The sequence below is a fragment of the Penaeus monodon genome, chromosome 41 (genome assembly GCF_015228065.2).
Source record: "Penaeus monodon isolate SGIC_2016 chromosome 41, NSTDA_Pmon_1, whole genome shotgun sequence".
NCBI lineage: Eukaryota > Metazoa > Arthropoda > Malacostraca > Decapoda > Penaeidae > Penaeus > Penaeus monodon.
Genome location: NC_051426.1, coordinates 31,555,229 through 31,569,486, shown reverse-complemented (window position 1 = coordinate 31,569,486; position 14,258 = coordinate 31,555,229). Strand labels below are relative to the sequence as shown.

Here is a 14,258-nt window from a genome sequence, read left to right as displayed (position 1 = left end):
CTCTCTCTCCCTCTCTCTCTCTCTCTCTCTCTCTCTCTCTCTCTCTCTCTCTCTCTCTCTCTCTCTGTCTCTCTCTCTCTCTACCGCCAACCGCCGTTATCTCTCTATTTTTCTCTTTATCTCACTTTTTCTTTTATATATATTAAATATATACACATTTTTTCGCTATTTCTTCGCCATATGTTTTTACACAACACTTTCGCAACGTTCTGAATAAAAAATAAACAAATATATATCTGATAGGCATGGACATAAAGAATCAAATTTAAAAATAAATATATTCTTTGAGATGTCGCGTGCGTATCTGCGTATCTTTGTGTGCGTGTGTGTGTGTGTGTGTGTGTGTGTGTGTGTGTGTGTGTGTGTGTGTGTGTGTGTGTGTGTGTGTGTGTGTGTGTGGTACGTGCGTGTGTGCGTGCGTGTAACCATCTGTGTGCATACATATACATATAATCGAGTGTTTATTGCCAAAATACGACCATTAAGAGCAAAACGGAAGGCGATACCGAAAAGGAGCCAGGCGCGCGTGCACCGACCCCCTAATCTCGGGACAGCGGAAACAGGATGTTCTCCCTGTCTCGGTATTTACACATCCACAGCACAGTCTGTGGCTGTGATGAGAGCAGAGCGCCTGAGGTACGGAGAGCGAGATGTAGTGAGCCATTTTCTTTTCGGATTTCGGATGGTGCCGCGTGGAGGAGACGCCATGTTGGTTCAGGTACGTTGGCTGCGCGGGCTGTCTATGGCGGCGGCTGGCGGGAGCAAGGTCTTTATAAATATAGGTAAGAACTTATAGGATAGACCCTTGGTAGGGGGTCTTTCCAGTCAGACCAGTGGTTCTTAACCCCTGGGGCGCCAGTGCGTTTGATTGGGTCGCCGAGGATACGCGCACCTCCCCCCCCCTCCCCCATATGCTTGTTCAAAATGTTATCAAAGTATTAAGGAATTATCATACGAGGCATTTTGAAACGCGTGATTGATCCTTTTTTTTCATCTCTTCGTGTTAATGGCATCCAGCGCCAGGATGGGAGTGGAAGAGGCTGTAGCATCGTCGCTTGAAATATTGGATTCTTTCTCTCTCTCTCTCTCTCTCTCTCTCTCTCTCTCTCTCTCTCTCTCTCTCTCCTCTCTTTCTCTCTCTCTCTCTCTCTCTCTCTCTCTCTCTCTCTCTCTCTCTCTCTCTCTCTCTCTCTCTCTCTCTCTCTCTCTCTCTCTCTCTCTCTCTCTCTCTCGCTCTCTCTCTCTCTCTCTCTCTCTCTCTCTCTCTCTCTCCTCCCTCCCTCCCTCCCTCCCTCCCTCTCCCTCTCCCCTTCATCCAGTTCTACGCGAGACATACCCATGGCATGCCTACAGCTCCCTTCTTTGAGCATGAAACTTTTTTTTTTCAATTATTTGAGAATGTCACATAGATCATCCGACGCCTCGCTGGAACGAATTAAGAAGGACATTTTTTCAACCGAACAATCTGCCCAGAATTAAATCTGACATAGCACTAAGAATAGTCCTTTACTGAAGTCAGTTTTAATGATGCGAATCTGTTTATGTAAAAAATAAACACAGTATGGCATTATAGGCTTCATAATGCCCCGTGTGAACAGGACCTTAATCCAGTTTATAGAAAAACTAAAGCATTATTATCTAGGGTTAGGGAAATTCTAGAGACATGGACAATTATGGTATTTTAGTTGTTGTTTTTTTACATTTTGGATAAAAGAGCGTTCATTGATGTTTGTTTGCGTTCTGGTGGCGTGTTGGTTAGTTGTGTGTGTGTACTATATTTACCCATGTGTGTGTGTGTGTGCGTGTGGGGGGAGGATATACTTTGCGCACTAACATACTAACACATACTCACACACACACACACACACACACACACACACACACACACACACACACACACACACACACACACACACACACACACACACACACACACACACACACACACTGTAGCGAGGCCGATGAGCGGTAGAGTGCAGACAAGTCGCTAGGCCACCAGTTGTAGGGCCCGAACGAGGGGCCCTGCAAGAGTATGGTAAGTGGCGAGCTTAGGGTGTAAGGTAGGCGACCAAGATGTCTTGACTCCTTCATGTATAGTAACGATGGAGCGAGGTGTTGCTCCTTGGCTTTCCGCAGGGAGTCTGCCTCTCATCTACAGTGGTCTAAAGATGAGTATAGATCACGTGCTTAACATATGACAATCATTGGTGGTGAAAGGTAGTGTTGCAACAATGCATCGCTCTTGCGGAAGGAGATAGACAACTCAACATTGGAATGTCTAGTGTGGCAAGAAGAGACGAAAATTCAGTTAAAGCAATGATCATGAGTAAATGCATATGTATATGTATGTGAAGACAGGCATGTGCAAGCTTGTAAGGTTATATAAAATATATAGAACATAATAATATGATATAGATATAGTTGGGTTTTACACACACTCGTGGAATACATGTAGAACAAATTGCAAGCAGACCAACGAAGGGAAGTACAGGAAATCACACGAATATGCCGAAGGGCTTTTCACTTGACTGCTGCATCAGGGCAACAACTTCAACCAACAACATCAACACCGCAACAGGGAGCCACGAACTAGCCAAAGTCGTCTCACTGATTCCCGCCGTGACCTGACCGCCTAGTACATGTATATATACCTCTATGTATCTTTAGTCTTATATGCCCTGATGAAGCAGTGAAAAGGCCTTCGGCATATTCGTGTGTTTTCCTGTTCTTCCCTTCGTTGGTCTGCTTGCAACACACACACACACACGCACACACACGCACACACACACACACAGACACACACACACACACACACACACACACACACACACACACACACACACACACACACACACACACACACACACACACACACACACACACATCCCTGTCTTAAAATTCTCTTTCGATGTGCATTTTCGTTCATTACCTTCCATAGTCACTTAAGTTCATGCAAATTTGCTGTGATCCGTTTTGAAAGAAAAATATAAATGGGTTAATGAAAAGTTGAAAGTTGCAGGATATGCCACAAACGTTTCGATGGTTTTACTATCAAAATACACAAGGTCAAACAACCTTTTACATAATGGTATTTTTGTTTGGCTGTTCCGGTGTTTGTTTTGTTTTGGTTGTGTTCCAGCAACTCTTATATTAAGTATAAGATTTTGTTTTTAAATATGGATTATAAACATTTTTTCGGCATTAACAATATGTATCAAATTAATTTCTGAATTTTGTAATTACATTTGGAAGTTTGTGTCCTCCATATTCAACTTTTCGTAAGATACACAAGTAGAAACTTGCCAAACATAGTTCCATAAAATCATTATAGTAAGCTTTACTTATATAGATTATAATGATGATGATGGTGATAATGGTGAATGCAGATGATAATGATAATGCTGAGCAGATGATGATATGATGATGATGATGATGATGATAGATTATGATGATGATGATGGTCGTGATAGATAATGATGATGATGATGAGAATAACTACACTCGTTAATTCTCCTATATCTATGTTCAAGTAAACTGGAGCCCATGTGTGTCTAGTTACGCCACAATGGACTAGGAAAGATACGGTTCATTCCGCTGCAACGGCAGATACAACACCACATCAACATTTTTATCTGTGTTTCCTCGACATGAAAACACAGCTACACACCCGAACGAAAACAATTGGTTGACATCCTCTGCTTATGTACAGCAGAAAAAAAGAGTTTCGTTCCCCTTTGGCACCAACTATATTGAAAGATCGACGACGTGGTGTGAAATAAGCGAGGCAAAGTAGTTAACAGCACTGTATCAGTCGTTAGCAGAGAGGTGTTTTCAGCTCCTCATGACCACACACACACACACCACACCCACATCACACACACACACACACACACACCTAATATTATATATATATATATATGTATATATATATATATATATAAATATATATATATATATATATTTTTTTTTTTTTTTTTTTTTTTTTTTTTTTTTTTTTTTTTTTTATTTCTTTTTTTTTCTTTTTTTTTTTTTTTTGAACTGGACATCGCAAAAAAAGAAAATTACTACTTGGATTAGAAACGCCTAGCCCGATCGCTAGGAGTCGATTCGAGATGTTGGTACTTGTTTTCAAGCTCGAACAGATGCTTTCATAGTATTTTCGAAAAAGTTTTTCGAGTGAATAATCGAGGGCTCGTAACAATCCAATATTAGCAATGGAGGCTTCATAGACCATTTTAGCCTCATATTTTGGCTTTAATCTGAGGGGATTATCAAGATCTGAAAATCAGACGATTATGTATTTCGAAATCCACGGTGCTCTGTGAATCCACCAGGCAGGGCCAAAGTGGCACCCTAGATGCACAACAGAGGAAGACGTAAAGTAAATGTCATATAAAACTATAAATCAGTGGGTTGAGGGCCATGGTGTTCCCCGATCTAGAGCCATTTTACTACATCGAGGATAACAGCCCTATCCACACGAGCAGTGTCCGTGAAAGCGTGATTTCGGCCACACTCCGACGATTACCGCTGTGCCACCTCCAACCACCCAAATCCCAGATCTCTCAGTTTCACTGAGAATGTTTGTGCAGCCATTAGCATAGATATCCCCTAATATCATATCCGCAATCATCATATCATTGTTGCCCAAGCGATTAAGGAATAGGACAGATTGCACTCTGCAGTTAACACCGCTTAGATTTGCCAGGTTCGCCAAGCTGGTGGCGGTGACACGAAATATTAATAGTGTTACGCCGACCGCCTCGTCTCTCTGCCACCAACACAAGGTAGGCTAGGCAGACGGCGTGTTATATACAGGGTCGTGAACACGGAACAGCTCCAAGAGGCCCCGGAACACCACGCGTCCCAGAACACTAGGAGAGGAAACGCAAGTGCGATGCAGGGCACGAAGTAAACACAAAATGACAGTCTTTCCTTTATTTACCAAGTTATTTCACCCAGTAAACTTTTCTATAGGCACAATACAGGGGGGAACAGCATTGTCACACAGCAACAATAAGCTTATAACAGGCAACCCCAGGTTTTATCTCATGTCACCAGGGCACACACGAGTCTTCACAGGAGCAGCACCCAACCGTCGTCTCTCGGCTTGTTCTTCCGCTCAACCCCGCTCACAAGCCACTGCTTCTGTTTGCCCAGGTCCCTTTCATGTTAACACATGCCGCATGTCACCTTATTTTTTCATTTTAAACACATGTTTCGCACTAGAGAACAAGACCCACTGGCGTAGCACTATCCCCCCCTATCAAGCAACTAACCGTCTGCTCTGACATATTAACCGGAACCCAACTACATAAAAATTTAAATTAAATCAGTTCTCAGAACACAAAATCTTTCATCAGCGCGGCTTTCTTCGCTCTCGCTGGTCTCTCTGGGGATGAGTGTGGGCGGCGGTAGCTTGGCATTGGCACCCGAGGGGGATCTCCTGCCCCAAGACCTGGCTCATGGTCACCATTGACGTCTGCTGCTCGCCCTCACCGTCCAAATGCTCGTCCCTCCTCTCGGTCCAGCGTCTGCCACGTCTCATCACCGCTACTGGCTAACTTCATCTTCTTTGTCACCATGGCTTCATGGTAACACCAACAGCCAGTCCCGTGGACAACAGACGGTTGTTTTTCGCACCTCTGCGATTCGATAGTGACATCCGAGAGGGCCGCTACCACCAGGGGCTCTGTAGCTTCGGCGAGAGCCCTCGCTTCCGAACGCGGGTTATGCAGCCACACTCTGTCACCTCTGTTGTACCTCACTTCCCTCATGCTTCGGTCATAGGTCTCTTCCTTCATGCATGGCGGCCTACCTTGAGTCGCCCACGCCACTCGTCGGTGCACCTCCGCCAGGTTAGCGGCGCTCCGTTCGCCAATCCTCGAGGAAGTCAGGCAACGGCTCCTCACCACAACTCCTTGTTCCCGACGACTCTTCTGGCCGCTCCACTTCCTCACAAGTGCCGCAGCTTTTTGTCCAGCTGCACCTTCTGGGCCTTATCGGAGAAGTTAGAGCTACCATACTGTGTAACTAACCCCTCCGTCCCCCTGGTCCACCAAGGTTTTCTGCCCAATCGCTACGCCATCAGCCAGCTGTCCGGTTTTGATGGGCTCCACGCGGCCCTCTACTCCCTTCACTCTTGACAGTCGACACCGAATTCTAGACTCTGGTCCTGGGGGCAGGTGCAAAGATCCTCAGCCCGTAACTACTCTGCAACAGCCAACCTCCTTGAAGCAAGGGCACATTCTTCACCGTGCACCTCACCAGCTTTCCGTCCAAGGTCGACCACATACGCCTTACTCTGGCGTCAGGTATCAAGGCCCAGCAAACAGTGCCCTCGTCCAGATCGGGGGCCCACATACACCGGCAGCCGCTGCACCGGCTGCCCACGACAATACGAGCCCTCCACTGGCCCTTGAGCTGCACACAATGCCCGTTACACCACACAGTCTCTGGGTGCGTCTGGAAGTCCGCATATTGGCCAACACATATCAGGCCGCACTAGGGGTCTTCCTCAGCCGTGTCCACTTCGGTTCAGGCGGCATGCTTCCCATCTATTGAGCCCTCCACCTGCATCGGGCTGGTTTCGAACGGCAGCTTACCCAGTCGGGGCCTGGGAAAACGAAGAATCTGGGTTTTTCGCCCCCTTCTCCGTAGTTTTCCGCCTGTACCACTTCCTTAGCCTTAGACATGCCTTGGATGGTGACCATAACCTACCACGAGTCCTTTGTCAGCAACTGCTGAAGGCTCAGAATCCGTCCGTTGAGAGGACGTGTTCTCCGCTCCCTCTGACACTGACTACGTCTGGGCCCTACCTCTCCGCAGCCCCAACACAGCCTTGAAAGTTCCGGGCTCACCTTCCTCAATGCTATTTTTCTCCACTTTTAGCCTCCGGCCCCGGAGGTCCACGGCGTGGGCTGACCAGCTGGCCCTAGGCCACTCGTTGCCTTCAGGAGGCCTCGACTCCAAGGCCCCTCGCCAGCGCCAAAACCAAACCTGCAGGTCATCAGGGTGTGCCTGCCTTGACGTAGATTTGCAGCTGCTGGTCCTGTAAAGCGTCAACAAAGAAATCACGGGCCGAGACACACGATCATCTCTTCCTCAGCCCGGAGGTACGACGCCTCCTTACCACCCTCCACAATCTGCGCCAGCTGGGAACAGTGTCTCCGCCACCCTCACGCGTCCACTTCTTCAGTGGGCCCTATACCTCTCTGCTGGTGGTGGTGCCCGAAACGGCGTTTCAAAGCTCTGCCGACGCTGGTGTAAAGAAGGCATTTGGGATGGCGGCAGATGACCCAACATTCCACCACAGGGCCCCTTAGAGCGCGGTTTAACCAGCTGCAGGTCCTTTTCTTCCTGGATCCAGCCCGGTTAGATGCCAGCATTTCAAATGGGCAACATTATTCCATCCAGGCCACCTTCCTTCGTACTCAGCTGGCTTACGCCTCACAGAATGTCGGTGAGGCCGAGGGTCTCAGGTGTAGAACGCGTGCCGTGAACTAACACCACCTGGGGGGAGGAAGGGGGTGGGGAGGCAACGAGGCGGGTTGAACCGGGCCGAGTATTGCCGCGCCACCTATACCCAAGGGAGCCGGTTCTGATGGGTCCCCATCCTTCTGCAGCGACCACTGGCTTCCGACATCGACTCTGCGAGGCCAGGGTGTTTTCCTGCCACAGTAACCCCAGGCATACCCCAGTAAATCTGACACTCTGGCTCTGTTTGACAGAACCTCGTCTGCCTTCTCTGCTTGCAACGTTACTGCCTTCGTGGACGCCGCCTTTCCGCCTTCATTCCTCCCTCAGCCCTGAACCTCGCCCTTCAGAGTATGCACCTCCTCCATCAGTTACTCTTCACCTGTGCGGCCTTGTCGGTGTACTGCTTAGTCTCCATCTCACAGATGCAAGAATTGCTCTGTAGCACCTCAACAAGTTGGCAGAACTTCTGTTCTCTGCCTTCCTTGCCTGCATCTCGACGAGAGGTGTGCATGCTCGCTGCCCTCTGTGCCTGCTCTTCGCTCTTTGTGGCATTTCCCTCCCTCATACCGGCCAGCATGGCGTGATCAGTTCCATCTTGCTCGGCTCACCTCACTCGTAGCCTGCCTCAGTCATACCTCCTCTATAATGGCTGCCGCCATCTTGGAACTACTTGATAATCGGCTGTCTCACTGCATCAAATATCACAAATCCCACTCCTGACACCAATTGTTACTCCGACCACATCGTCTCTCTCCACCAACACAAGGTAGGCTAGGCAGAAGGCGTGTTTATATACCGTCCCGTGAACACGGAAACCTCCAAGGGGCACGCACACACAGCGTCCCAGAACACTAGGAGAGGCAACACCAAGTGGCGAGGCAGGGCACGAAGTAACACAAAATGACAGCTTTCCTTTATTGACACAAGTTTTTACCCTAACTTTTCTATAGCACATACAGGGGGAAACAGCATGTCACACGCACAATACAAGATTATAACAGGGCAAACCAGGTTTTCTCAGGTCACAGGGCACACACGAGGTCTTCACAGAGCAGCACCCAACCGCTTCTCTCGGCTTGTTCCTCCGCTCCCCCCGCTTCACAGCCACTGCGTCATGTTTGCCCGGTCCCTTCATGTTAACACATGCCAGGTCATCCTTTTCATGTTAACACATGTTTCGCCCAGAGACAAAGACCCACTGGCGTAGCAATAGTATATACATTTCAAGCCCTAAATTTTTAAATGTGACCACAGCGAAGTGAACAAATTTTAGAAACATTAGTTATTCTAAACGGTCAATTTAAGCCTATAATCTGGTCTATATGATTGGTAAAAAAGTTTGAAAATGTGACCTGTGGGGAGCACACAGTTTAGGGGTTAGAACACATGCTCCCTTTGCCCCCCCCCCCCCCCGTCCTCCCGAATGACACCTCTCTCATGCTGCTGTGGCTGGCACCACAGCGGGTAAGGACTAGGTTCAGCTGAGTCCAGCACCAGCTGACACACGGGATGCGAGTCAGCATTAGTCAACACAGGCCGGGCTCCCCTCATGGCATAGCCGGGCGAGGCTTAGCTTCCCATAATCGACTTATCCTTATCCCTCTCATGATACCAATATCGGGTCGAACTCACAGCAGTTTTTTTTACCATTTTCGTCCGTCGTGCCATATTGTTTAAGTCTGAAAGAGTAAAGGCATTTTTTTTTTTTTTAGGGAATGTACATAAGCAGAGGATGTCACCGGTCTTGTTTTATTTGGCAGGTGCAGTGTCTGTCATATTCACAGAACGCAGATAATGATTTTCAGTGTTCCCAAACTGGGGCCATGCAGCGGAATGTAGGGGGGCCATAATCTAGAGGATCGTGTATTTAACCAAAGGAGTTTCTCGGGTAGGCAAGCCATGGAGGGAACTAGAGTTTGTGCAATACCTTCCTGCCAGACAACATGAGTCATCACCCTTTCTTTTGTCTGGGTGTACTTACGTTTTTATCTGACCTTTTTGTTGTTGACATAAAACAAGACACTGAGTAGGTATTAGGCTAGTGATTTAATCTTAGCATAATTCTAAGGTTTGCTAAGCTAATGTTTTTATTGTTTTTTGTTCGTTTGAAAAAAAAAGTTTTTGGGGGGGGGGGGGGGGGGAATATGACCATATTTTGGATTACTCCTAATTTATGGAAATTTTGTATGTGCATTAATTATTTATTTAAATACCGTTTCCAATAATTAAGATTCAGCAAAGGCAAAATTTCTCTATTAGCACGTAACTGAAGAAATAACAGAGGAATCAATAAATCAACAGGATTTGATGCGTGGGTCTTCTATGGCGTCGCTGTGGCTTTGTTGTCATGCTTGGCGGGGTTCACGGGCGAGTCATGAAAGTGGGTGACGAACAGAAAATTTGGGGAACAACTGATATACATTGTTCCAATACATAAAAAAAAATCGACATCCTGTGCCAAGGTCGGGCTAAGATTTTGCTGACTACAGGGAGAGGAGTAAAAAAAAACGAAATTATAAGTTATTGGGGGCCAGAAACAGTTTTTTTTCAGCCTTCATTTTACATATTCTGTTCGTATTTCAAATTGACTATTGGAAACGCAAGCTGACCCACACCTACATAAACCGTTGCACGGATTCAAGAAAGACCTAAAGTGTCATAATCATTAGGAACCTAATTTGTACACTGCAATTATCATTATTATTCTAGGTATCATCAGCATTATTATTATAAAACGATGTCATTCCATGCAATTAACTTCAATATTACTCTCCAAAAATATATGATTCTAGGACGCAATACAATTTGCGATACTTTTTGTTTTGTCTTTCTCTCCTTTATTTGTCCATACTTGTTCGAATACGACATCGCGAGTCACTGGCATCCCATCGTATAATCACTGTCCAACCTCAATATATTTCGATTCCGTTCGAGCACCCCTTACTATGAACCTTGATTTGGTTTGGAGATTTCGAAGCTTAATTCACACTCAACTTTTGTCCGTGGCTGGGCATGACTGTATAACCCATTTACACGAACTGCTGGCTATTTCGACCTATTGCTCCTTTTTGGGTCCACCACATTATGCAGTAATATTAGAATTCACACAACTCAGTTTCTCCTGCGCCCGAACACAATAGCGATGTCACACCCCCTTCCGCCTCCTCTACTCTGCCATTTCCTTAGTACTAACGATTTTCAGTACAGTCTCGTATAAAAAAGGTCTCTTGCGCGAGCAGGGGGGGGGGGGGAAAGGACACACAGCCTATATTGGCATTCTGACTGGAATCTCTGCCCGTCAGCTGTATATCTCTCTCTCTCTCAGCCAATAAATTATTACCCAAGTTGAAAGGACGTCTATACTCCTCCACGGCTACCTAAGTTGCTACATCCTGCCAGAAGTTCCTGTCTACGCACTATGCCGTTCATTACCACGTCTACGCCCACACGCAGAGGAAGGACCCGCAAAGGCCGTAGAGAAAGGCCGGGGGGGACGCCAAAACGCAATAACGGCGAACCATAAATGACTTTTTTAAGCCATTTAATTCAGACCTACAACTTGTTTTTGCTCAATTATAGTGTTATTAGGTTGAGGAACCGATCGTGACAACCTAAATAATGTAGGAAAGTGTTATATTCTAATATAACTGTGATTTGTTTTGCCTCCACATTGGTTGTCTGTAAAAGGCATTGCACAACACTAGCATAGCACTGTCTTCGCCTTATTTCATTTTGTTAACGTTGGGTGTGGATGAGAGGACATCATTATGATTTTTTAAAAAAGGAATTACTTCATGATATACAGTTATAGCTAAGCCGTTTCAAACTAATTCCAAGATTAGATGTCAAATTGGTTATTGTCCAAGAAAATCAAATTTTAAAGTACTCGTGATTTCCGTTTATTAAAGGTCACTCCTTTCATATGAAATATCTCTCATATTACTAATTCCTGGAAGACATTCATTAAAATTATCATTAGTCTTTACAATCGACTCAGCTGAAGGCTTAAGTTTCGATATCTGTCCCAAGTTGATCCAGTGTACGCAATATACTGTTATTTTAATTCGTTTACTACAATTTTGATTAACCTTTTTTTTTGTTGTATCTTGGGGATTTCCTATGGTGTTCGCCAGGCATAAATAACTCTAATCAGGCACAGAAATAATGTCATTTTGACTCAGGTCAAAAGGGGCCCACACGGGTTTTCACAGGAGCAGCACCCAACCGCGTCTCTCGGCTGTTCTCCTCCCCGCTCACAGCCAGCTGCGTCATGTTTGCCCAGGTCCCTTCATGTTAACACATGCCCAGGTCATCCTTTTCATGTTAACACATGTTTCGCACAGAGACAAAGACCCACTGGCGTAGCAATAGTATTATACATTTCAAAGCCCTAAATTTTTAAATGTGACCAAGCGAAGTGAACAAAAATTTAGAAACATTAGTTATTCTACGGGCAATTTAAGCTATAAGCTGGTCTATATGATTAGTAAAAAAGTTGAAAATGTGACCTGTGGGGAGGCACACAGTTTAGGGGGGAGACAAATGCTCCCTTTGCCCCCCCCCCCCCCCCGTCTCCCAAATGACACCTCTCTCATGCTGCTGTGGCTGGGCACCACAGCGGGTAAGGACTAGGTTCAGCTGAGTCAGCACCAGCTGACACACGTGAGCGAGTCAGCATTAGTCAACACAGGCCGGGCTCCCCTCATGGGCATAGCCCGGGCGAGGCTAAGCTTCCCATATCGACTTATCCTTATCCCTCTCAGGATACCAATATCGGGTCGAACTCACAGCAGTTTTTCCAACCATTTTCGTCGTCGTGCCATATTGTTAAGTCTGAAAGAGTAAAGGCATTTTTTTTTTTTTTAGGGAATGTACATAAGCAGAGGATGTCACCGTTCTTGTTTTATTTGGCAGTGCAGTGTGCTTTCATATTTCACAGAACGCAGATAAAGATGTTCAGTGGTTCCCAAACTGGGGGCCATGCAGCGGAATGTAGGGGGCCATAATCTGAGGATCTGTGTATATTAAACCAAAGGAGTTTCTCGGGTAGGCAGCCAGTGGAGGGAACTTAGAGGTTTGTGCAATACCTTCCTGCCAGACACATGAGTAATACATCCCTTCTTTTGTCTGTGTAATTACGTTTTTATCTGACTTTTTGTTGTTGACATAAAACAAGACACTGAGTGGGTATTAGGCTAGTGATTTAATCTTAGCATAATTCTAAGGTTTGCTAAGCTATGTTTTATTTTGTTTTTGTTCGTTTTGAAAAAGTTTTTTGCAATAATGACCATATTTTGATTACTCTAAGTATGGAAATTTTTATGTGCATTAATTAATTTATTTAATACCGTTTCAATAATTAAGATTCAGCAAAGGCAAAATTTCTCTATTAGCACTTAAATGAAGAAATAACAGAGGAATCAATAAATCACAGGATTTGATGGCGTGGTCTTTCTATGGCGTCGCTGTGCTTGTTGTCATGCTTGGCGGGGGTCACGGGCGAGTCATGAAAAGTGGGTGACGACCAGAAAAAGTTGGGGAACAACTGATATACATAGTTCAATACATAAAAAAAAATCGACATCCTGTGCCAAGGGTCGGGCTTAAGATTTTGCTGAAAAAGGGAGAGGGAGTATAAAAAACGAAAATTATAAGTTATTGGGGCCAGAAACAGTTTTTTTCAGCCTTCATTTTACATATTCTGTTCGTATTTCAAATTGACATATTTGGAAACGCAAGCTGACCCACACATACATAAACCAGTGCACGGATTCAAGAAAGTACCTAAAGTGTCATAATCATTAAGGAACATAATTGTTATCACTGCAATTATCATTATTATTCTAGTATCATCATCATTATTATTATAAACGATGATCATTCATGCAATTAAACTTCCATATTACATCTCCAAAAATAATATGATTCTAGGAACGCAATATCAATTTGCGATACTTTTGTTTGTCTTTCTCTCCGTTATTTGTCCATACTTGTTCCAATACGACATCCGAGTCACTGGCATACCCATCGTATAATCACTGTCAAACCTCAATATATTTCGAATTCCGTTCCGAGCACGCCCTTACTATGAACCTTGATTTGGTTTGGAGAATTTCGAAGCTTAATTCACGACTCAACTTTTTGTCCGTGGCTGGACATGACTGTATAAACCCATTACACGAACTGCTGCTATTTCGACCTATTGCTCCTTTTTGTCACACCACTTATGCAGTAATATTAATTCACACAAACTCAGTTCTGCCGCCCGACACAATAGCGGATGTCACACCCCCCCTTCCGCCTCCTCTCTCTGCCATTTCTTAGTACGACGATTTTCAGTACAGTCTCGTATAAAAAAAGGTCTCTTGCGAGCGACAGACACACAGCCTATATTGCATTCTGACTGAATCTCTGCCCGTCAGCTGTATATCTCTCTCTCTCTCGCCAATAAATTATTCCCAAGTTGAAAAGGACGTCTGATACTCCTCCACGGCTACCTAAGGTTGCTACATCCTGCCAAAAGTTACCCTGTCTACGCACTACCGTTCATTACCACGTCTACGCCCACACGCAGAGGAAGGACCCGCCAAGGCCGTAGAGAAAGGCCGGGGGGGAGCAGCCAAAACGCAATAACGGCGAACCATAAATGACTTTTTTTAAGCCAGTTAGTTCAGCCTTACAACTTGTTTTGCTCAATTATAGTGTTATTAGGTGTGCGTGAACCGATCGTGGACAACTAAATAAGGTAGGAAGTGTGATATTCTAATATAACTGTGATT

At 45.3% G+C, this 14,258-nt stretch overlaps 1 protein-coding gene across 1 annotated transcript in view; it reads left to right on the top strand.

The window, feature by feature from the left end:
• The window catches only part of LOC119598492, a 32,505-nt gene that overhangs the window by 905 nt on the left and 17,342 nt on the right, over positions 1–14,258 (top strand). The window contains exon 3 of the mRNA XM_037948120.1: positions 521–718. Coding sequence (XP_037804048.1) covers positions 521–718 — 198 coding nt within the window. The remainder of the gene's footprint in view (positions 1–520; positions 719–14,258) is intronic.